The sequence below is a fragment of the Apodemus sylvaticus genome, chromosome 8 (genome assembly GCF_947179515.1).
Source record: "Apodemus sylvaticus chromosome 8, mApoSyl1.1, whole genome shotgun sequence".
Lineage (NCBI taxonomy): Eukaryota > Metazoa > Chordata > Mammalia > Rodentia > Muridae > Apodemus > Apodemus sylvaticus.
In genome coordinates this window covers 1,875,458-1,897,699 of record NC_067479.1, presented here as the reverse complement: position 1 = coordinate 1,897,699, position 22,242 = coordinate 1,875,458, and the positions used below count along the sequence as shown (strand labels likewise).

At 42.0% G+C, this 22,242-nt stretch overlaps 1 protein-coding gene across 7 annotated transcripts in view; it reads right to left on the bottom strand.

Moving 5' to 3' along the window:
- Tmtc4 (transmembrane O-mannosyltransferase targeting cadherins 4) overlaps nucleotides 1-22,242 on the bottom strand; it is a 57,599-nt gene that overhangs the window by 14,683 nt on the left and 20,674 nt on the right. For 4 of the 7 annotated variants that reach the window (XM_052190566.1, XM_052190571.1, XM_052190572.1 and 1 more), the window contains 6 exons: nucleotides 12,634-12,737; nucleotides 8,353-8,445; nucleotides 7,748-7,912; nucleotides 6,223-6,425; nucleotides 4,890-5,061; nucleotides 4,358-4,489 (listed from right to left, as the gene is read on the bottom strand). In XM_052190566.1, the coding sequence (XP_052046526.1) occupies nucleotides 4,358-4,489; nucleotides 4,890-5,061; nucleotides 6,223-6,425; nucleotides 7,748-7,912; nucleotides 8,353-8,445; nucleotides 12,634-12,737 (869 nt within the window). The remainder of the gene's footprint in view (nucleotides 1-4,357; nucleotides 4,490-4,889; nucleotides 5,062-6,222; nucleotides 6,426-7,747; nucleotides 7,913-8,352; nucleotides 8,446-12,633; nucleotides 12,738-22,242) is intronic. The other 3 variants (XM_052190568.1, XM_052190567.1, XM_052190569.1) reach the window with 3 other exon arrangements.

Sequence of the window (22,242 nt, the reverse complement as noted above, 5' to 3'; positions counted from 1 at the left end):
ATCAATGAGAAACTTTTAACCACCTTAGAGTGAGGATGCCTGGGAGGCTGATGACAAGCCTCTCGGTTACACAGAGGCTCAGAATATATTACAGAGAAATGTCAGGTGTGATAGTACTTGCCTGAAGTCCTAGCACTTGGCAAGAAGAGACAGAAGAATCAGATAAAGCCACTTTTGGTTACATAGAAAGTTCAAAGCAAGTCAGGGCTACCTGAGACCTCATCTCAAAAACACCATTAAAATAGAAGAAGAAGAAAAAGGAGGAAGAAAAGTAGGAAGAGAAAGAGAAGGAAGAAGAAAAAGGAGGAAGAAGGAGAAAGGAAGGAGGAGGAGGAAGAAGTGGACGGAAGAGAGAGAAGGAAGCAGCAGCAGCAGGGATCTGAACTAAGATCAAAAAGGCAGGATGCTATGACCCTGAGGAAGGTCATCCAAGGTCTCTATTGATGATCAAAAGCACTTCCCAGAATCATGAGGCATAAACGCCAATAGTAATTCCAGAAGGGGAAACCACAGGTCTTTGTTGGGAAGACTTGAGGCAAATAATGGACCTCATCATCTCATACTGAGGGCCAAGACTTGATATAGTCCTTCCCAGTATCTTCTCGCCTCAGTGGCTCTGAGCTGAGGGAGTTGCCTTTCCTTCTGAGCTGATAAACTGCTTTGGTATTCAACATCTTATTGGAAACTGAGAGTCTGAGTCTAAACCCCAGGGTTTCTAAGTCCATTTCTTCTCACCAGAGTACACCTGCTTTCCAGGAGCTGGTGAAGACAGGCTTGACTTCTCTAGGCCATCTAGAGATGCCTCACCACACTGCCTGCTTTTCTACTCAAAGCTGTCTTTGAACCACAGTCTTCTGTTATGCATCATGGACAGACTATTCATACAGCAAAGCCCCTGGCCTTCTAGTATGACTGTGAAGACGAGGCCTTTAAAGTGGCAATACAGAATTGAGGTCACACAGGGGACCAATCTGACTAGAATCAGACAGAAATGAAGACTGTAGACAGGAATGACCACACAAGGACACAGTGAGAAGACAGTCATTGTGAGCATGTGTGTGTGTGCGCGCACCCCCCGACCCCGACACCATATGACAGAACAGAAACTCAGAAACACGCATACACCCCCCCATACATACATGCATACACTTATGTACAATGGGTACAGAAACTTAGAAACTTCTTGGACCAGAATACTATCCATTCATAGGTATTTTCATTTTTACACAGCTTGGAAGTGGTTTGTTATACACTACTGCCAAAGCAGCCCACAGTATTTGTGAAGATCATCCCATTCCACACACAAAAGCATGAAAAGCTAGAGGGTATTATGGAGAAGGATGTTCTCCAGGCCCCCAGAGTACAAATACAGCTTCTACCCATATGTCAGTAAGGACTCCAGCTCTTCAGCCCACAGGCTCCTGCTGTTTTCCTTTGTTTGGGGTAATTTTGTTTTCTTTGTAAACTAGAAAGAGTTCAGCTGCCCTCTGCAGCATGGCCAGGGTTCTGCCAGATATTCAGGATGCCAGAGTTCAGCTGCCCTCTGCAGCATGACCAGGGTTTTGCCAGATACTCAGGATGCCAGGCCAAAATCCCAGGGGAGAGGACAGGCCACTGTGAAAAGCTGGGCAGCAGTTATTTAAATGGAATGAGTTAGAAACATGATTCAGGTTTAGAAGGCATTCCAAATTTAAGAAGACATTCTTTCTCTATGGATTGGATAGAGAGTTCTGTGAAAAGAAAACAGCTGCCTAGAATGGGCCGAATAATTCAGATAAAGAAAAAAAAAATAAAACAAAAACAAAAATCTGACAAATAGTCTACTTCTGGTGGCAGTTAGAAAATGGGGGATTTTTGTTCCATGGAATGTAAGACAGAAAGAGCCTATTTACCCAACTTCCCTCCAGCCTTTGCACATAATATGCTAAGACAATGAAGCCAGATTGAAACAGCCACTGCCACCAAATGACAAACATGTAGGAAACAAGCAGAAGTACCCACAATGAAAGGCACTTTTAATGCCATTAAAAGTCCCAAATATTTTGCTGAGGTTGAAGATTGCTAAAGCTAAAATGTTTAAACACATAAAGGTTCATGTTCATCTTTAAGGAAATACTTGGTGCTACATGATCCTTTCTTTGTTAATTTAGAACTGTATCATGGGGTTGACATTAAATACAACATATGTCTAAGCCTTAAAAACTAAAGTAACTGCCAATAAATTCAGTGTTTGGAATCTCTTACACGGTAGGCTTGATGAGCACAATTTCCATTTGGCCCAATTCAATAACTAATATTAGGCACTTATCACATACAAGGCACTGTGGGTAATATCAACACAGGCCAAGGACTACCTACCTTGATACCTCAGTCTTTCCAAAAAAAAAAAAAAAAAATGAGTCTCAGTTTATATATCTGAGTCTGGACAATAGTTAGGTGCCAACTGTAATATTCAGAGGCTTCTGTGTGGAGGCCAGAACAGAACATGAATCCCATGCAAAGGGATAAAAAGGACACAGCAGTTTCCAAAGGGAGAAATTGAGACCAACACAGCTTTTGGAAAAGAAGACGACAATTTGGCACTTCAGAACTGAGAACCATTTAAGACAAATAGAAACTCTACCATGCTTACATTAAATAGCATCATTGAGAAAAGCTCTGGAGAAAGAATGATTATCAAGGTACTTGAGGTCTTTATGTATACCCCAAGTTAAAAAGAAAAACATACATGCTCATGACTGAGTGATTCCCATGTATGTACCCTCAGTCACCCCGTCTATTAGGGCTGAATTCACATGCTGAGAAGATTTTCAGGCTAAGACAGCAAATATACTCCATGTTCCTATGGTCACCTGGGTACCACAAGACACCATGTTGCATCTCCTCCAAGCCACCCAAATTACTAACTTAAATAGTACCAGCCTCCTCTTTCTATGTCCCAGTTTCTTCTATTTGGTAAAAATAAAGAAAGCAATGCCCTTTATCTAAGTCCTTAGCAGAAGGATAATAGGTTTAATTATAACACTCTGTATACAGACTGGAGTTCCCCATGGTGAGGAGCTATATAAACAGAATGAGCAATTAGTCCTGTCCAGGCAAGAAAGCAAATGTAAAGGAAATTTCAGTTATAAAGTTACACTGCTACTACAGTTAATTTATAAAAGATAGTAGTGATTGGTCAGAAAAACCAAAATAAAAGCTTGAAGTAAACCACTTTTCCTAAGACACCTTAACTATAAAACATGAATGAAATGTTTCGACCAAAAAGAATGAACATACAAACATAGGCCAGGCATGGAGTCATAGCCTTTATAGACTTGTCTTCACGTTGGGGCCACAGTAAGATGTGACGCGATCATTAGTTTTATTTATATAACTTTATCTGAAATTGTTGCTTTCCATAAATATAGAATGTAGAACTAAGAAAAGAATCATGTTCACACACTCTAAGCAATTCCAATGAAATGTGCTAAGACAGCTGTCAGTTTGACACAATAATCTGTATACTAACAGGAGACTTCTACTCTAAAGTCCTGGCCCAACCTCAGCAAATGGAATTCTCCTCTTACTGTTTAATGAACCCAAATAAACACAAAAATCTAAAAAGTTAGCATTTCCCAAGCATCTACTATGGCCAAGAATCCTAGCAGGCAGGCATTAGTTCTCACAAAAAAGAACACTGAGAGTTTGCATAGCTGGGTAAGTGGAAAGCTTAGATTTAACCAAAAAATACAAGTGAGATAAATCCCTACTAGATCTCTCCAACAAACCCTGCCTTTTAAAGCAGTGTGTTAAAGCAGTGTCCTATTTTAAAGCACATATACCCATACTTATCTAATCTGCAAGGGACATCACCAAGTACAGAACTAAGGGTGCTATGCATGTGCACTTCTGTGCAGCAGTCAACTTTAAATTCCCAAGCCTATTCAGAGGTATTTTCACCTTCACATTAGAGCCTGAATGAGGCCAGTTCCTCCTATCAATGGAGCGTGTATTCTGAAAGGTATGCTCTAAAAGATTAGGATGGAATCTATACCGGCCCCAGTCTGGAGCTGAAACATTCCCCAACTCCCAGTATCTTCAAAGTGGAGTGATACTAGCAACTGGAGGATGGCACACGTTTAAATAAACCTATCTGTTGACACTATTTGGTTTTAATGATTTCTTTTTTAATTTATTATTTCTTTTAGCTAAGTGTAATGAATCTTAACTAACTCACTGGAAAAATAAAGCAATAATCCTCCACCCGTGGTCTTAACACTGGTTACTGATCCATGGTGCATGTTCTTATTCACTGGAGGACTAAAAATGTCCTCCTGTGAAGTGCTTTGGAGAGGAAATCTGGTGGGCAAGGTACCTTAGCATTGAGGGGACACACAGACAGGGCGCTTCGAAAGAGCCGGTCTTCGCTCCGCCACTCGCCACTGCGAATCACACATCTCAGTGCGTTGATGAGAAGGATGCCCAGGATGACAGCGGCAATAGGTTTCTGAACAGAGTTGGCAGAGGTCATTAGTAAGTCACATGTGGTGCTTATGGTTCTCTGAGGAAGCATTTTGGGTTTCTCTTTTTGGTGTGTACCTATGTGTGGTGCACACAGATGGGTGCACAGATGTAAGCGCTCACCTGTGCCCATGTAGAGCCCACAGGAGGATGTCACGTGTCCTTCAACATCATTTACTTTTTGAACCTGAAGCTGGCTATTCCTGCCAGGCTGGCAGGACAGTGAGTTTCCAGGATCTTCCTAGCTTGCAGCACTCAAGCTTGGAGGTTATAGGCATGCGAAGCCATGCCAGGCGGTTTACATCAGTGCTATGGTTCGAACTCAAGACTTCACTCACACAGCAAGCTCTCTTAACCACTGAATCACTGCCCCAGCCCTATGGTACCTTTTTCTTAGTGTGTCTGCTCAGAGCTCCAAATCCAAAGGTCAGCAGCATGCAATACCCGGCGCTGGGGAGGTAGAGGACACGCTCTGCGACCACAAAGCCCACTCTGAAAAACAAGTTGCTTGCAGGAAGAAAGGGAATCACAAGAAATCCCAAACCCAGAGTAAGGATTCTGGAAGACAAAATGTATTTACACAGTTGGCTATTTTTAGATTTTTCAAGAAAAGCACCTTACTTGACATAATAAAGACTGTTCTTTGTTTCTTGCCATCAATTTAGAAAATTGACATTTAGCAAGGATAAAGTCATCAGTAGAGGGGAGTGAGCTGGCAGCACATAGAAAAGTCATCTAAATCATGTTTGTATCAATAAAGTCAAAAGATTATATTTAATCTATTCCTTGATTAGTGAACAATCTTCCCAAATAACTCCATAGTTTTTAATTTCCAGAAGTTTTTAATAGATACCCCTCCACTTGACTAACAAGGACAATACTGAAACAGATTAAGCTTTGTAAATGTACAAGAAACTGTTTTTTGTTACTATGTCTCAACCAGTCAAGCACAAACACACTTTGCAGTGAAATACAGGCAACATCCACATCTCTAAGTCTCTAATGATGTGATGGTGTAAATGAAGCAGGGAGGTCACATTTGGGGGTTCCTTCTGGGACCCTATGCCTCATGATGTTTTTTAAATTCTACTTCACATGTATAAATGAACTGATTAGGACTGAAGTTTGTCTCTTTAGCATCATCAACTAATTTAAGCACACAGGTAAGCAGAAAACATTCATTTATTTAGAGAAATTACTCACTAAACATTGTGTGCCCTCAGGCTTTGTGAAAACTGTCTTAAGCAATTTTCATTTTCATAGAATATGTTTGTCTTCTCCAATTATTTTCTCAATAACCCTTTGCAAAAGATCTTTTTATCTGTTGAAAAAGTGTAGTATCTTTTGGGGATAGCAACATATTTTCTGCAGGACAATAGAGAGGACTTGGCAAGGGCTTCTTTAACGGGGAACTGTGAAATAATGGGCCCAACATTCGTTATTATACTCCCTGTTCTGACCATAAATTACATTTTACCTCCTACAGTGAGGCCTCCAAGTGCTACTTAGGAGGGTGGGAGTGGCCCATGGTAGTCATGCCTACTGCTACTCCAACTTCCCTCTGCACAAGCTGAAGCCATAGAACCCCACCTTGTTGCTGCCAGAAATTCAGAACAAATATCCTTAGATATCCTATATACAGAGTTGTTAAGAAGTGATAGGCACTGAGTTTAGCAAAATGCTTCTGTGTAGACGTTAAAATTCCATGCTGCCTCTTACCTTCTCTTGCAGCTATCCTCAGAGCACAGGGCTTGGAATATTAGGCCAATTAGGCAGAGCCAAAGTGCTGCTAGAGCAATTACCCTCCAGTCACCAACTGACTTAATGAGGGGGATGCAGCCCATTGACCAATCAAAACACAGCCACCAGGGACACAGCAGCAGCCAGGCATTCAATGAATAGTAGTAATTATAGTTTATGGCCTGTCAGTCAAAAGAAAAACAAACACTTACTTGATGCTGAACTTGAAAGAACACACATATCCTAACTTCACTTCCGAGGCATTCATAAGCTTCTGTTCCAGGAAGCAGTTGTGTAAAAATAAAATACTGCCCATTTGTAGTCTGAGCATAGGGCTGTAATCTGTAATTTATTAAAAGCATCCAGATTTTAATACATTAAAAATACAGCCAAGTCAGTGGGCCAAGCAATGCAGGTGTTGGTTATATTTCTGGCCAGGATATGGCTCATTTACATAGTATTACTTAATGCCTCTGACATGGTCAATGAATGGCCCGGTGCACCTAATGCTTTAAAAATGAAGCTCAGCTCTGAGTATCCTCTTGATTGTCTCTGTGAAGTGCACAGCTAAGAATCTGTGGCTTAAGATCCTTATCCTTAGAAAAACAGACTCTTAACAATAGAATTGTGCTACTACATTTATCTTAATTGAGTCATGCTAGGTCTCCCTGCAGCAACAAAGATGGGAGTCAGAAGGGCATCATAATAGAAGGGGCCTCTTTTCCTTCTTTTCTTGAAAGGAATTATGTTGGACCTCTCTGTGGGCCTGAATCCACAGATTCAACAAACCTAGAATTTAACCATATGTTGAAGATATTTGTAAGAAAAAAGATTTCAGAAAGTTCCGAAAACCAAAGCTTAAAACTTTCTGAGCGCTGAGCACTTCCCTTAATCACATAAGAACAAAGAGCAGACACTGTGTTAGGTGCAGGATAGAAGCTGGAGACAGTTTTGAGTATAGGGAAGATGTGACCATGTTATATGTAAGCATTCTTATCAACGAGACTCCAGCACCTCTGGAGTTTAGAACTGAGGCGAGGAGCTCTTGGAACTAATTTCCCATGCTCATGAAAAATAACTATATAAAGAACCATAATACATCCTTCCTAATAGCCTTAAAAGTTGTCTTTATTATAGAATAACCTTAACAACAGCAAAACATGGATGCATCCACTTAATAGGGCCTTGTGAATGTGGTGGTGGGTGGGGATGAGGATGGAGAAGATGGAGAAGATGAAGGTGGTCTCAAACTTGCTAACGCTACGACCCTTTGATACAGTTCCTCAGGTTGTGGTGACCCCCAACCTTAAAATTATCTTCATTGGTACTTCATAATTGTTGCTAATCATGAATCATAATGTAAGTTATCTGTTTACCAACTGTCTTAGGATAGATACCCCTATGAAAGCATCATTTGACAACAAAAAAGGATCACGACTCACAGGTTGAGAACCACTGATGGGTAAAGAAAATAACTGAAAAGAAGTGCAGGCTCTATACTTACCCTAACCAACACGCTGTCAGCAAAGGATGCTGGGTTGTCCACCTCAGTAAATGCCGGTGGGCCTGTGCCCATGATTTTCCAGCGTATATAAAGCATGCTGGTGCCACCAATGGTGAGCAGGGCCATTCGGAAGAGGAGGCCTCCATTCTTGAACATGCCAGTGTTCTGAAAAGACACCACAGAGTTCCTGTTGTTGAAGATTTTCAACTTAAGCATAGTATGTGCTCTAAGTATTTAGGAGGCTGAGACAAGAGGGGGCCCCCCACCTCACCCCCCGACCTTGGTCCATATAATCTGCCTGGGGCTATGCAGAGTTTCAGTCCAGCCTGGGAAACTTTATAAGACTGGTTCAAAATAAAAAGAAGAAAAAGGGGGTGGGAACAGGCTAATAACTTGCCTAGAAGGTCCTGGGTTTACTCCCCAACGCTGCAAATTAAATAAATATACCAAGCCCAAGCATGAGTATCTACCTCCTGACACAGTGTACTAAAAAGTTGCCAACCTTAGAATTCAAATCGTAAGAAATACTTGGAAAACAGTATTTTAAATTGGCTGGTACCTGACATTTTCCATGTCTAGGCTCAATAAAGTATGCAGCTCCTCACCTCTAGTGACTTGTCTTTATGTAGGACCTTCCGGACAGCTACCAGAATGTTGAGTTTGCCTATCACCAGGATATCGAACACAGCATTCAAGCCCTAAGAATCAAAGTCTCACAGTTAGTCCGGAGGAGCCTGGCTCTGATAGGACAGAAACTAGTCACATTTTCACTATTTGACCTAGAATTTGAAGAATTCCTAGACCAGAAATTTGAAGAAGACCATGAACAAACTCCCAGGTATTTAGGAAGAACAGCCACATGTTTAGATGAACCTACAGTGGGGACCCTACCACAGAGAACCTAGTGAGTCTCTGGCAGTAATGATCCCATAGCCTACATTTAGGATCACTGTAAGACTGAGGATGGCTAAACTCTAAGGTTCTTTGGGAAAGTTCCCCAGAAGTCTTTGTTTCCTTCACCTCCTTGTCTATAACTGAAACAGAGCGGTCAACTACATTGTGATACAATGATTAAGCATCACAAGAGAAAAACAGCCATCAATACTACCAACCCAGCCTTGTACATAAACTTCAGTGGGTTGACTGAGGCCTGTTGAACAGGGCAGACACACATCTCTCTCTAAAAGAGCCCTGGTTCTCTCAGAGCCCTAACTATTCACTAGTGTTTTCTGGTCCCTGGGCACACAGCTGGACTCTATCCTCAAGTGTGTGCTAAGGAGAGATTCCAAGGTCAGGTCAGGTGGGTAGCTTACAGAACCTGGGAGAAGTGAAGACTCTTCTGGAGCTTTAGTTTAATAGCCGGACTCTCTTCTCTTTGTGTTCCCTTATTGCCAGCTGTGACACAGCTGTCTAGAGTAACTCTGGACATAGCACATAAAGGATGCTCCTGTTGTACAAGCAAGCCTCCTTAGATACTATGCAGAACTACCGACTCCTGTTAGGTGAATGACAATGACCTGAGGTAAACCGTAGCCCCACCTACACTGACAGCTCCTATGGCTACCATAATGGTCAGGCTGCTTTGACAGCTTTTCAAGGTATAGTTGGATCTAGTCTTTACTTTGTGGATGACTTTCTGTTATTCTCACTTTGGTAGGCACTGTCATCTACTGGAATCCCTGCCCAGTCTGCATAAAAGAGTCTGAATATCCACAGTATATCTGGTGAAAGCTGCCCCTATGTGACTGGGCTCTTTTAATATGGGGTTCTGTAGCAAAGAAGATCAGAAAACATCAGAAGCCAGTGGTAATTTGTGGTTTTCAGAGCAAGGACGACACCCCTGCTTAACTCTCTCCCACAAATGCTAGGAGTCACTAATTATCCAATTCACAGGCCACTGCTGGGTTAAACATTTCAAAGAATCCTGATTTTATTCACTAATGCGACACACATCATACATGGGTCATGGAAGACCATCTCTGCTCAACTGTAAACTGTTTTCCAGAAGGCAGGAACTCTCTTGTCTGCTGTTCTGACCTTCTCATGCTGTTTACTTCTCTGCCTGGAGCTGTGGGGCGGCCACTGAGGGTCGTACAGTCATGTGATCAGGACTGGAGGCAAATGCAAGATTGGTACTCATTTCTCCATCTAAGTTGCAGGCAGCATCAAAATGCTCATACTTTATTTAAATCCAACCTAATCTTCAGTGCTTCTAATATGTTAATAAGTTCTGGAACAACCTACAGAGCTAAGTGGGATTCCTACTCAGTAGACTGGGGAGGGGGCAGAGACCCTGAATTAAGCTCTGAGATGCTACTGGTCTGTAAGCTACACTTCATATTAGTATCAGGGTTCAGAGTAGTGGCTCTCACTAGAATATCTGTGACAAAGATTCTCAACAGGCATTGTAAAGCAGCTAAGGGATTATTATTGGCTTCTGCTGGCTCCAGGTGGGGATGCTGTTAAATGTCTACAATATACAGTACTGGCCTGCCACAAGAATCAGCCCCCACCCCCGCTTACTAAAACACCCATAGTGACAAGGTTAAGGAAAAAACAACTGAAGTCAGAAACTCATGTTGTAGCCAGGCTGATTAGGAGCTTGTTTTGCAGACCAGGTTAGCCCCAGACATGCAATCATCCCAAACCAGTCTCCTGGGGACAGGGATTACAGATTTGAGCTACCATGTCTAATTCTAAAGTATTAAAAAACAAACTCAGGGGGCTGGAGAGATGGCTCAGTGGTTAAGAGCACTGACTGCTCTTCCAAAGGTCCTGAGTTCAATTCCCAGCAACCACACGGTGACTCACAACCATCTTTAATGGGATCTGATGCCCTCTTCTGGTGTCTGAAGACAGCTACAGTATATTTACATATAATAAATAAATAAATCTTTAAAAAAAACTAACTCAGGAAACTTAAGTATCTTAAAAATTTTTGACTTGTTTTATGCATATGAGTATTTGCCTACATGTATGTATATATATGTATGTATGTATGTATGTATGTATGTATGTATGTGTATGTACATGTACCACACTCACACATCATGCCCTCGGAAGTTCCAGACACAGATGCTGGGAACTGAACCTGAGCAGAGCAGCAAGTGGTTTTAATCGCTGAGTCATCTCTAGCTTAAGACTTAAGCAGCTTTACACAGTAATTCTTTTCCATATCCTTGCTTGCTGACTTTTATCTTACAGACAGAACTCAATAAAACCAGTAATCTTTGCTTTGAGTTGTGTCAAGCCCCACATCCTGACTGCTCCTCTCTTCCAATTTTAGTCAGCTACTACATTTCTTTCCTTTGGGGGTGGGGGTGGGGGGCTCATACCCTTCAATGTTTTCCTGTAATGATACAAGGCAATCAAAAGCTATATGGGAAGTGGAGGGAAGAGGGCTTTTTAACGTGCCTCTGTTCCTCAGACTCAACCCCTGTCTCTGTTCAGAGCAGGCCTAGAAGTGGTATGCCCACCCTAGGGAGCCCTCTCCTGACTGCTTTAGCACTAGCCGCAGAGGCCAAACACAGCATAATACACTCAACACATAGCTTACTAGCACCCACAGGAAGTGTCATTTAATGACTGATTCTCCTCCCATTAGTAGATTCAGGAGAATTGGCTCCGTGAACATGGTTTCACTTATATTTTACTAAACAGAATGCAATCCACGATTTAAAACTAGTAAAGATGATACAAATCCTATATATACAAACAGAGGCTTCAATTCTCAGAACTATAAAATGTATGAGACATAAAAAGCTTTCTAGGAAATGTATTTGGGTGGACAAGCACACAGTCCTTGGTGTATGTATGGAGGTCAGAGGTCAACTAGTTAGTCAGGCCTGTCCTTTCGCCATGTGGGCCCAGGATTAAACCCAGATCATCAGACTTGGCAGCAGTCCCCTTTACCTGTTCTCTCACTGGCTCATACACACCTTTTAAAATACTAGACTAACTAGGCCAAGACTTCTTAAACTGTGGGTCATGACCCCATGTGAGACTGCATAATTAACTGTAAAAACTAGCAACATAAAAGTTTCTGAATACACAATAAGCAAAAATTAATTCAAAATTGAAATACATTGTGAGTCCAAGGTGTTTGTGGTGGCCCTTACCCGGGGTCCATTGTGCAGCCTCACTGAAGCCTGAGTTCTAAACACACAACATGCATTCCTGGCACTGTGCACACTACCACACCACCAATGTCTGAAACACTCACTGAGCACTATGAATTACAGTTTCTTTACATACCAAGTTCTCTGCTCTTGAATAATCATAATGGTTTGATTGCAGGAAAATAAACCGCTTTTAATCTTTTCCTACTATCATTCAAAAACATTTAAGTATCAATGCTTTTATAGAAATTATTTAAGTATTTTTGTTGGATTGGATTTCTTTAAGCAAAAGGAACCCTGAACTAGCACTCAAAGTATCTCCAGTCTCATACTTGGGTGAGAAAAAGCGTCAAGGATGCCTGGTGGCTGGACAAGTTCCTTGTTGCATGCAGGACTGCGAACTGTGATAGTGTACCAGGAAATTGAACCATTCTTTTATCCTTTTTTTAAGGGACCAACCCACAAGGACGAAACATGCCCCTCTCCCTAAGTAATTCCCACAGATCAATTTACACAATTCACTACTTGTGTTCAGAAGAACCCATCAATTCTCTATCTGAAATGCTGTATCATGGCAGCCAAGACCATTGACCAAAAGGCTAATTTTAGCCAAAATTTAGACCATTTTAGCCAAAAAGGCTAAACCCTCAGGCTGGCGATGGCACACAGAAGCAGAGGAGACCATGCGAGTGGGATGGCCCATAGTGTCTCTCTTGGAGGGAGTGGATGAGTACAAAAGACAGGCCCTATCTGTATTTGAGGTCTTACCAGCACAGTGATTCCTTGCTCTTTGCACAGCATGGCCACTGCTCCCAGAAAGATACTCAGCAGCACCCAGAAGGTGGAAGAATGTGTTCCCTCCTTGTTACCTGCTGGTAAGTAACAAACACATAAGTCAGTGATATGTTCCATCTTGCCAGCACCAAAAACTAAAATTCCAAGCATGCACCTCACAGAATTACTATCTGAAACCTAAGTTTGGACCAAACCATTGGTCTCTAGTAGGTCAATGGGCATTTCTGTACTTTGGCTGGAAAATTCCCTCTATAAAAGACACATGCCCCCATTTCAAAGCATTAAGAAGTGTTGTAAGTAAGCTCTGCTCACAAATACTACAACCCAGAGTCCCCAAGGAATAAAGTTCCTTCTTCCCTACTTGCCCACCACTGCAGGACCATTTTAACAAGTGGGTCTGAGAACTCTGAGGCTGAAAACAATCCATATAATTGCAGAATGACTCCAATGGTACCCACTGCTACTCACTCCCCCCAAAAAGGAGCACAGAATGCTTGCATATCTTCCAATCCATTATGTCAGGGATAAGGACTGGGCCCTATACACCAGAGCACTTAGGCTGGGTCTGCTTCTCTCTGTGTGTGATGGTTCTGACCCTACCACCAGAGGGTGCACAGCTACTGCTGGACAGCTCATCTTACCTACACTAGGGAAAAAGTACAGGCCATGACTCTGGGCTGCAACTGTTACAGAGACTCAGCATCAACAGCAAGTCAAAATGCCACTCAACATATATACTGATGAGAAACCTTGAGGTCAGGCGTGGCAACTGATGGTCAGTAAGCTGCTTTCTGAGGAGACTGGTGTACTTCCATGGCTATCTGTGGTCAGTAAAAAAATATAATCTAGTGGCCAAAGCCAAAGAGTTGGAAGGAGACAGTATCACAGGTAGGCCTCATTCCTGGTGGCTCTTTGAAGCCCTCAGCCCTCAACTAAGTGAAGAGGCAGCTCATTTTCCTAGGAGACCCAATCATTAGCATGCCTGGGTACCAGTACAAGAACTTTAAATCTAACTTCTGCTCTGCTATTCACTACCAACACACAGCAATATATAAGAGGGGGTAATGAACCTACCATAGGAAATAAGAGGGAAGAACTAGAGTGGAATGACGTGCCACTACGGTATAAATTCCACCAGAGCAAAAATGTACCTTAGAAAAATCTGAAAGTAACTGCAATAATTAGTGAGTGAAGAAAAAATAGAGGTGAGAAAGTTGCATTTTTCACTGAAGACTCAAGTTCTTAGTAATATGTATATAAAGACCACATCAAAAACTCAACACTTTAAAAGAAAACCACCCAGTATGGTGTGGACACCACAGAAGTCAGCTGATGAACGTTGCATGCAGACCACTGCAACTTCCTCAGGTCAGATGATAGGATTTCTGTGGAGCTTCTCTGTAACAGTCCAGGGAGTTGGCTGGTAAATCATTCTAGCATAAATGTGCCACTCATGCAGTGTAGTTTCTAAGGTGCACTGTGATTCTTATTAAATTGCTCACTCCAGAAGCCAACATTTAGAAACCAGCAATAAATATGTGTGTGTGTGTGTGTGTGTGTGTGTGTGTGTGTGTGTATGCATGTGTATCATCCTAACTGGATAAAATGTTGTAATTTATTAAGGGCTGACTGGCAAAGGCCCAGGATGAAAGTCTTTCATGTCTTGCCAATAACCACTGATATCTTGTGCGCACTAGAGGTGATCTCAACCTCATGCTCCCTGGATGTGGGCTGAGATACCTGTCAAGGTGATGAAGTCTGAAGACAGCTGAACCCCTTGGAAGCTCAAAAATTCCTGAGCAGCACCATTTTCTGCCAGAACTGACACCTGCTGTTGTCTTCAGGCTAAGGGTAACTCTTGTGAGTAAGGCTTTCATTAGTGGCCTTGCCACTGTGACCACCTGGCACCCTTCTAGGTTTCATGGTCTATATTCCATCCCAGGCAGAGTAGCCAACTCAACAGATTCCCACTTTTCTTTGCTTCCCTGTTCCCTCGGGCTGGCATGCCGCTGGCAAAATCCTACCCTTCTTATAAAGCTGTCAAATGTCACTTAAGCTGTGAAGCCACACCCCATTCTCCCAAGCAGTCTCCCTTCCAAATCCACTTGCTTTACTCCAGTTACAACCAGCAAGTGGCCTGCTTGTCTGGTTGCCTGTGGGTAAGTGTCCCTAACTGACTCCTCAGATTAAGTTAGGAGAAGCCGTAGCCTATGAACTGTGGTAATTATAACCCACAATCCTCCAAGACGTTCTTCAGTGTATTAGAGATACCAGATTTTCTGTTACTGCCCCAGAGGAGAACTTCTCAACATTAAACATTTGGTTGTTTGATGCTTTGTTATGGAAACAATGCTACATATCACAGGAAATGTGAACTTCTACCCATTAGACAATGGTGGCACCTCTATCCAAGTGAGTTACAGATACTGTCAAATGACCTTTGTGAGGGGAATTATGCCAATTGGTAGACCACAGCTCTAAACCAGTGCTACTCGGGGTTCATCCCTGGAGCCTGAGCTTAGATCTTGCTGGAAATGCAGAATTACAACCAGGCCTCTTGAGTCAGGAATCCCAAGGACAGCAAGCAGCAAGCCAAGAGCCCTGTCCTTTTAACATGTTTCCCAGACCTTTTGGACACTCTATATAAATACACTATCACCCTGGGCAGCAAGCTTGCATTTAGCTACATTGCTGGGCTTGGATGAGCAACTGAGAATTGTCCTAACCCAGCAGATGTTGGCAAGGATGTGGAGAAAGAGGAACACTCCTCCACTGCTGGTGGGGCTGCAAATTGGTACAACTACTCTGGAAATCAGTCCGGCGGTTCCTCCAAAAATTGGGCACCTCACTTCCGAAAGATCCTGCTATACCACTCCTGGGCATATACCCAGAGGATTCCCCAGCATGTAATAAGGATATATGCTCCACTATGTTCACAGCAGCCCTATTTATAATAGCCAGAAGCTGGAAAGAACCCAGGTATCCCTCAACAGAAGAATGGATGCAAAAAATGTGGTATATCTACACAATGGAGTACTATTCAGCCATTAGAAACAATGAATTCATGAAATTCTTAGGCAAATGGATGGAGCTGGAGAACATCATACTAACTGAGGTAACCCAGTCTCAAAAGATCAATCATGGTATGCACTCACTAATAAGTGGATATTAGCCTGGAAAACTGGAATACCCAAAACATAATCCACACATCAAAGGAGGTACAAGAAGAACGGAGGAGTGGCCCCTTGTTCTGGAAAGACTCAGTGTAGCAGTATAGGGCAAAACCAGAACAGGGAAGTGGGAAGGGTTGGGTGGGAGAACAGGGGGAGGGAAGGGGCTTATGTGACTTTCGGGGAGTGGGGGGCCAGAAAAGGGAAAATTATTTGAAATGTAAATAAAAAATATATCGAATAAAAAAAAAAAAAAGACAATTGTCCTAACGGAACAATGGCAGTACCCACTATTGGGAGCGGTAACACATGCGGGGTGAATAAAAAGATCGCTTTCCAGGATGCTTCCAGCAGGGGGCCACCTGGCCTCGACTTGAATAACTTCAGCACAGGGCTGAACATCTCCTAACAACCCACTTCACTCTTTTTTTTTTTTCTTTTATTATGCTATTACTTTTTTTTTATTCGATATAATTTATTTACATTTCAAATGATTTCTCCTTTTCTAGCCCCCCCCCCACTCCCCGAAAGTCCCGTAAGCCCCCTTCTCTTCCCCTGTCCTCTCACCCACCCCTTCCCACTTCCCCGTTCTGGTTTTGCCGAATACTGTTTCACTGAGTCTTTCCAGGACCAGGGGCCACTCCTCCTTAAGCTCTGGTCCATCAGGAATATTATTCCTAAGGCTGTGCACAGGCTTGCCTTAAATTTTATGGCTCAGCTCCAAGCTGTGCAGGTGGCAGAGGGCCTGGATGTCAGCGTTTCTCCACTAAGATCCATTTCATATTTATCTAGTTCTACCAAACAAATGAAGAATGGTTTTATTTTTAAAAAATGTCATATATAGGTAATACTAAAAGATTACAATTAGAACCACCGCATTACCAGAATCCTCTACACTAAGCAGGATTCCGTCCGATTTGAGGCTTTGTGCATTCTAGGCCCAGCATGAGATGCTCCGTCCAACTTCATTCCCATCATACTTACTAAACACAGAGCCCAAAACTTATTCTGCTCTATTCTACCTCAACATGTTACCTGGATTTTATTTTATTTTTTAGTTATTAAAACTTTATGTAAGGAACTTGCAAATAATAAACATTACACAGTGAGATTAGCTGAGTCCAAAGTCTGTGTTTCTCGATCTGCTTCTATGTTGCCCTGGATTTTACTTTCGGTGCCAATTCTATTTCACCTACATTTTTATGAATTTGACTTGCAAATCATTCTCCCTTCATATTTCTCACCTAAACATAATAAGATCTCCTGAATTCTTAATTTCAAAAGCACATCTCCAGATCATTTTAAATCTTCTTAGAAAAATGGAATTACTTTGTGCTTTACTTAAATATGTGGATGAAATTCTCCCCCACAGGGGTGTAAGCAGAACAAATTCCCAGTTCCTCTGTTAAAACATGTAAAGATAACTCTTGAAGGCACCCTGTTAACACCACGCTAAATACTATGCACATGTTAAAATGAGGGGCTCACATTTCACCAGTCTTGTCTAGATTCAAAACAGCCTCCTTCAGAGATAGCTAACGTACTCAGTGGGCTGCCGGAGAACAAGGCAGAAAATGCAGCCTCTGGCTTCACCAAGCCTTTCCCTCAGGGTCTTAGGGTCACTTTAGAGTTTCCCCCAGGGTCTTAGGGTCACTTTAGAGAGTACTATACACCTTTCGTGCTGGTTGGTTTTTGTCAACTTGACACAATCCTAACTTATCTGGGAGGAGGGAATCTTATTTGAGAGATGTCTCCATCAGATTGGTCAGAAGGCAAGTCTTTTGAGTACTGTCTTGATTGATGATTGACGTAGAAGGGCCAGCTCACTGTGAGCAGTGTTGTTCCTGGGCTGGTAGTCATGGGTTGCATGAACAAACAGGCTGAATATTATCTCTTACTATCTCTGCTTCTGCTCTTGCCTCCAGGTTCCTGCCTTGAGCTCCTGTCTGACTTCCTTCAATGATGGATGGCTATAGAGGGCTGAAAGGTCTTGTGCACATGGACAGGTGCTGGAGAAGCCAGGAAAGCTGAACAAACACACGGCTTACCTCTTCAAGGGAATAAGGTGCTTGGCTGCTTTTCCTGGAATGCAAGGAGCGATGTAGTTTTTACAACCTGGTGATCCTTTGCTATCTGCTGAGACAGGCTCTCCCCATATCTTCCAGAATTTTTGTTTTGACTTATACCAGACCCTTTCCCTCTAAGTCTTGAGTACTGCGTTTAGATCCTAAACCATTCTTATGAGTGATGTGCCATGTGCTTTATAACAGCCTAAGTGACTTTTATGTTATCTTAGGGCCAGGCCAATCCTGATACCCACAGGCCTTATATTTACCTCAGGTAAGCTCCCTAGACTCTAACTTCTTGGGCACTATCTCCAAGTCAACAGTACCCATTCTTGTGAAAAACAGACAGATGTAATTTGTAAAGAATCTCAATATGAATGTCTTAAACTGCTGTGTACCTGGGACTCAGCTGTTAACGAAATTCTTTTTTCCAAAACTGTGCTGTGCTTAAACACAGCTAAAGTAAAATGACCAGGGTCAGACTCTAGAAGTCCTTCTTGGTCCAGCACCAGTTACAATAAAATCCAGCTGAGCTGAGTTTCATTGTTACCTCACCCTGATGGTTTTTGATCACCACAGACTGTGATGTGGACGTGCAAACTGAAACAAACCCCTTCCTCTCCACGCTGCTTTTGGCCATGCTTTCACAGCAATAGAAGCACTTAAACCTCCTCGAAATCCTCCCTTCAGCTTCTGACATCAGACACCCAAGACAAAAACCTGCCTGGTGAAGACACTTCTCTTCGGAAGTTACTTCAGCTCTAGTAACCAAAATCAGTGGCAATTTCAGATCAAAGCCAATACTTCAATGGTCAGTTATTAACCCAGGTGACAGCTTCACCTGCAGAGAGCTATACTCCAGACATGCTACTATATAAACGCAAGCCATTAAAGCTAACGAGCACTTGGACTTCATCTAGTCCCAGCTGAGATGTGCCGCACTGCCACACAAGAGTCTAAAGACTTCTGTGTGAAAAAAAATCAGATGAATTTCACAGTTTTATATTGATTCCATATAAAACTGTATTTCTGATAGACTAAAATCATCTCACTCTTTTTTTTTTTTTTGAGATAGGGACACTTACATCCCAACCTAGCCTCAGCCTCACTATGTAGTAGACAACGATCCTTGATTTCTGTCTGATCCTCTTGTTTCCATCTCTTGAATCCTGGGATTACAGCCCTGGTTTGTGTGGACCTGGGGCTTGAGCCTAGGGCTTTATGCATGGTTTGCGTATACCCTAGCAACTAAGCTAAATTCCCAGCCCACTTGTTTCTGAAACGTAAACAGTAGAAACTGGAAAAAAAAAAAAAAAAACAAGTATGCTCCTGTTATGTTTCTATATGTAGCAGTGTCTGTAGACCTCAAAATCAGCCTCAGCTCACAAGTGAAACACCTCGCATACTGCTATGTCTGTATTCCAACCGCACCTCTGAGATCTCGCAAAGTATGAAATGAGTCTGCTGATTTAAATTCAATATTTTCTCATCTGCTCTTTGCCACCGAGCTATCAGTATTTTATCAAAAGCCTTATGACTAAACATGAATAGGTGCTAAGGTGTCTTCCAGAATCCAAACTGGAAAACTTTACCTTTTAAAACCGTATCATCTGGGGCTGGAAAGATGGCTCACCAGTTAAGAACACTCATTGCTCTTCTAGAGGATTCAGGTTTCATTTCTAGTACCCATGTGAGGCATCTCACAACCACCCATAATTCTGGTTCCAGAGGACCCTACACTCTTGCACACAGGTGTCTGCCTGCCGGCACGTGATACACACACATTCACTCGGGCACATACACACAAAATAATAAATGAATAAATCTCTAAAATCATGTCATTTAAATCAAGGGGTTCTTCTTCTCAAAGGTGTAGTATGCCTGTACATTATAAACCAGAGTCAACTAGTATACAAAGCATTGGTAAAAATGCTTATATTACAGGGGTGGGTAGGAACTTAAACTGAGAAACACATTCTGAGTTCTGGGACAACCCCATTTACTATAGTTTTATCCATACAATTCCCCTAAGTTAAGACTTACTTTTAATCTCGATTCATCAAAGCAACTAATGAGGTCAATCTGCAATATAACCTAGGTGAATTTGGATTTCATGTTTTTGTGGCTGTTTTCAACCAGGCAATCAATGCTAGCAACTCCGTTTCCAAGTATGAATATTTCATTGCAGTGACAGAAACACTAGATCACTTTGCATGTAGAACCAAATTAACGGTTTCTTTTAGCTCCATGTTTACTAGAAGTCTTTTATATTGGCACATTTATTATACTATTATGCAGTAATACCAATACAGTTAGTTAGAAGACAAATCCTTTCATTTTTAACTTAGCCTTCAAACCTCTTCAGGATGGAAGTATCCCCATCATGTAAGAGGCTAATTATTTTTTTAAAAATGTGTAATATAAAATGGATATAAAAATGTAATAATTTAACCTAAAGCAACTGTGAGAAACAGTAAAAATAAACCTTAGGCAAATGTTGCCCCCAGTACAATTACATTTATGAATAATCTTTGTGTAGAAACAAAGTCTCCCTAAGACAGGTAATTCTAACTTGAATGCAGCTCTCTATTCAAGCATCTTTACTGGAATTCATGGCCCTAACTGTTAGATTTAAGCTCAGAAGATGCTGGGGGGTGGGGTATGACAAAACCATCTGTAGCTATCCTGGTATCTTTTACCTGGAGGAAGACCACTTTCCAGGACAATTACCTAGTACAACAAGTGCCAATGACAAGACTTGGAAGATGGGAGATCTGCCCCACTCCATGTCTCTATTATCCACGATGACACAGTCCCTTAGGTCAATGGAGGCAAAAGATGAAGGAGTGAAGGGAAGAACTCCAACCAGCAGAAAGACACTTGTCAGCACAGACACCCACAAGTGCCAACAGATGTGACCAATTTAATGAAGCATTCGTCTCTGACTTGGCACCCCTTCTAGAGGGAAGCCCTCCTTTCAGCAAAAGCAGCACATTGTACAAGCTAGCCCTCTTCACCACCCTCTGCCTGGCAGCTCTGCGGAGCGAAACTGGCACATCATGGAGTGTGTGGGAACCGCGCCATCACGACAGGTGGTCACAGCTCTGTAGCTGCCAGAGCTACACAATGAGCATCAGACTCGTGTTCCAAGTACTGTAACCAGCCGAGCCTGCTTCCATGCACAGAATGAGAGTCAGACTTGCTGTCCTCAGACAGGGAACCATGTAAAGAAATTCAAGTAAGGGAGGAACCAAGGAAAATGAAGGCAGAAGAAAGAGACAAACAATCTCTCAGCAATGACCCCACACCTAAAAACTGATGTCTGTGTGGCACAGTCATTTACTTATGTATTTATTGCCAATCTATTCATTTATTTATAATGCAAGTTCGCACACTGCAGTTTAAGCTGGCCTCAAACTTGCAATTCCCCTTGCCTCTAGAGTATTTGGATGACAGGTATGTCACCCAATTGACTAGGCTTATTTTGTAAGCATTATGATTCTAAATCAAAGAAAAAAATTTATCTTAAGCAAAATGTAAGGGAATAAAAACTCTTGATTTCCTGGCTGAACAACAACAGGGCAGCAACAGGATAAAGGTTTGAGAATTAAAAACAAAGGGCTTTGAGATCTTGTTGACATTTGGCAGAGCTGAGAACTTAGAGTGTGTATGGTACAATGTAGCAAGACTATCCCTCTCTGGAAGATCCCTCCTTCCACGTGAATAAGACGTTCAGTCCTCTCTTAAGGCACTAGTCTAAGAATGGAATTGGTTTCGCCATTTTAGCAAGCTTACTGTTCAGGGCTTACCTGTCTCCAGTCTGAAACAAAAGGCTTTGAAAGAGCTTTCAGTATTGACAAAACATCTCATGAGGACAGCACACCACCACCACCACCACCACCACAACAACAACAAAACATGTACCTTCAACTCATGTATTTAATGATACTTTTTTGTTTTAAAGTAAATGTCTAATGGCATTTTTATTTTTAAAAGGATTCTGTTTTACAAGAGCTTAAAGAGAGCAAAGAAAAGGAAAACAAAACAAAGCCAAACAAAAAAAAAACAAAAAGCCAAAACAAAACACAAAACCCAGAGCCCTAGAATCGACAGTGAGTAGATTTCCCTCCATTTTCCTCAGGATACCAGAGCTTAGCAGAGCTGCCTCCTAATAAACTCAGGCAGTTAAGGATTGTTCAGCCTTTATAATAATACAGACTGCGCCTATAAAGAAAGCTAATGAGGTTACCCAAAAGGAGCTATAGTCTCTCAGAGAGCCTTCTAACTAGTTAAATCATAATTCAGAGTGCTTAATTTCTGTTCCCTTATAAAATAGTATTAACTCT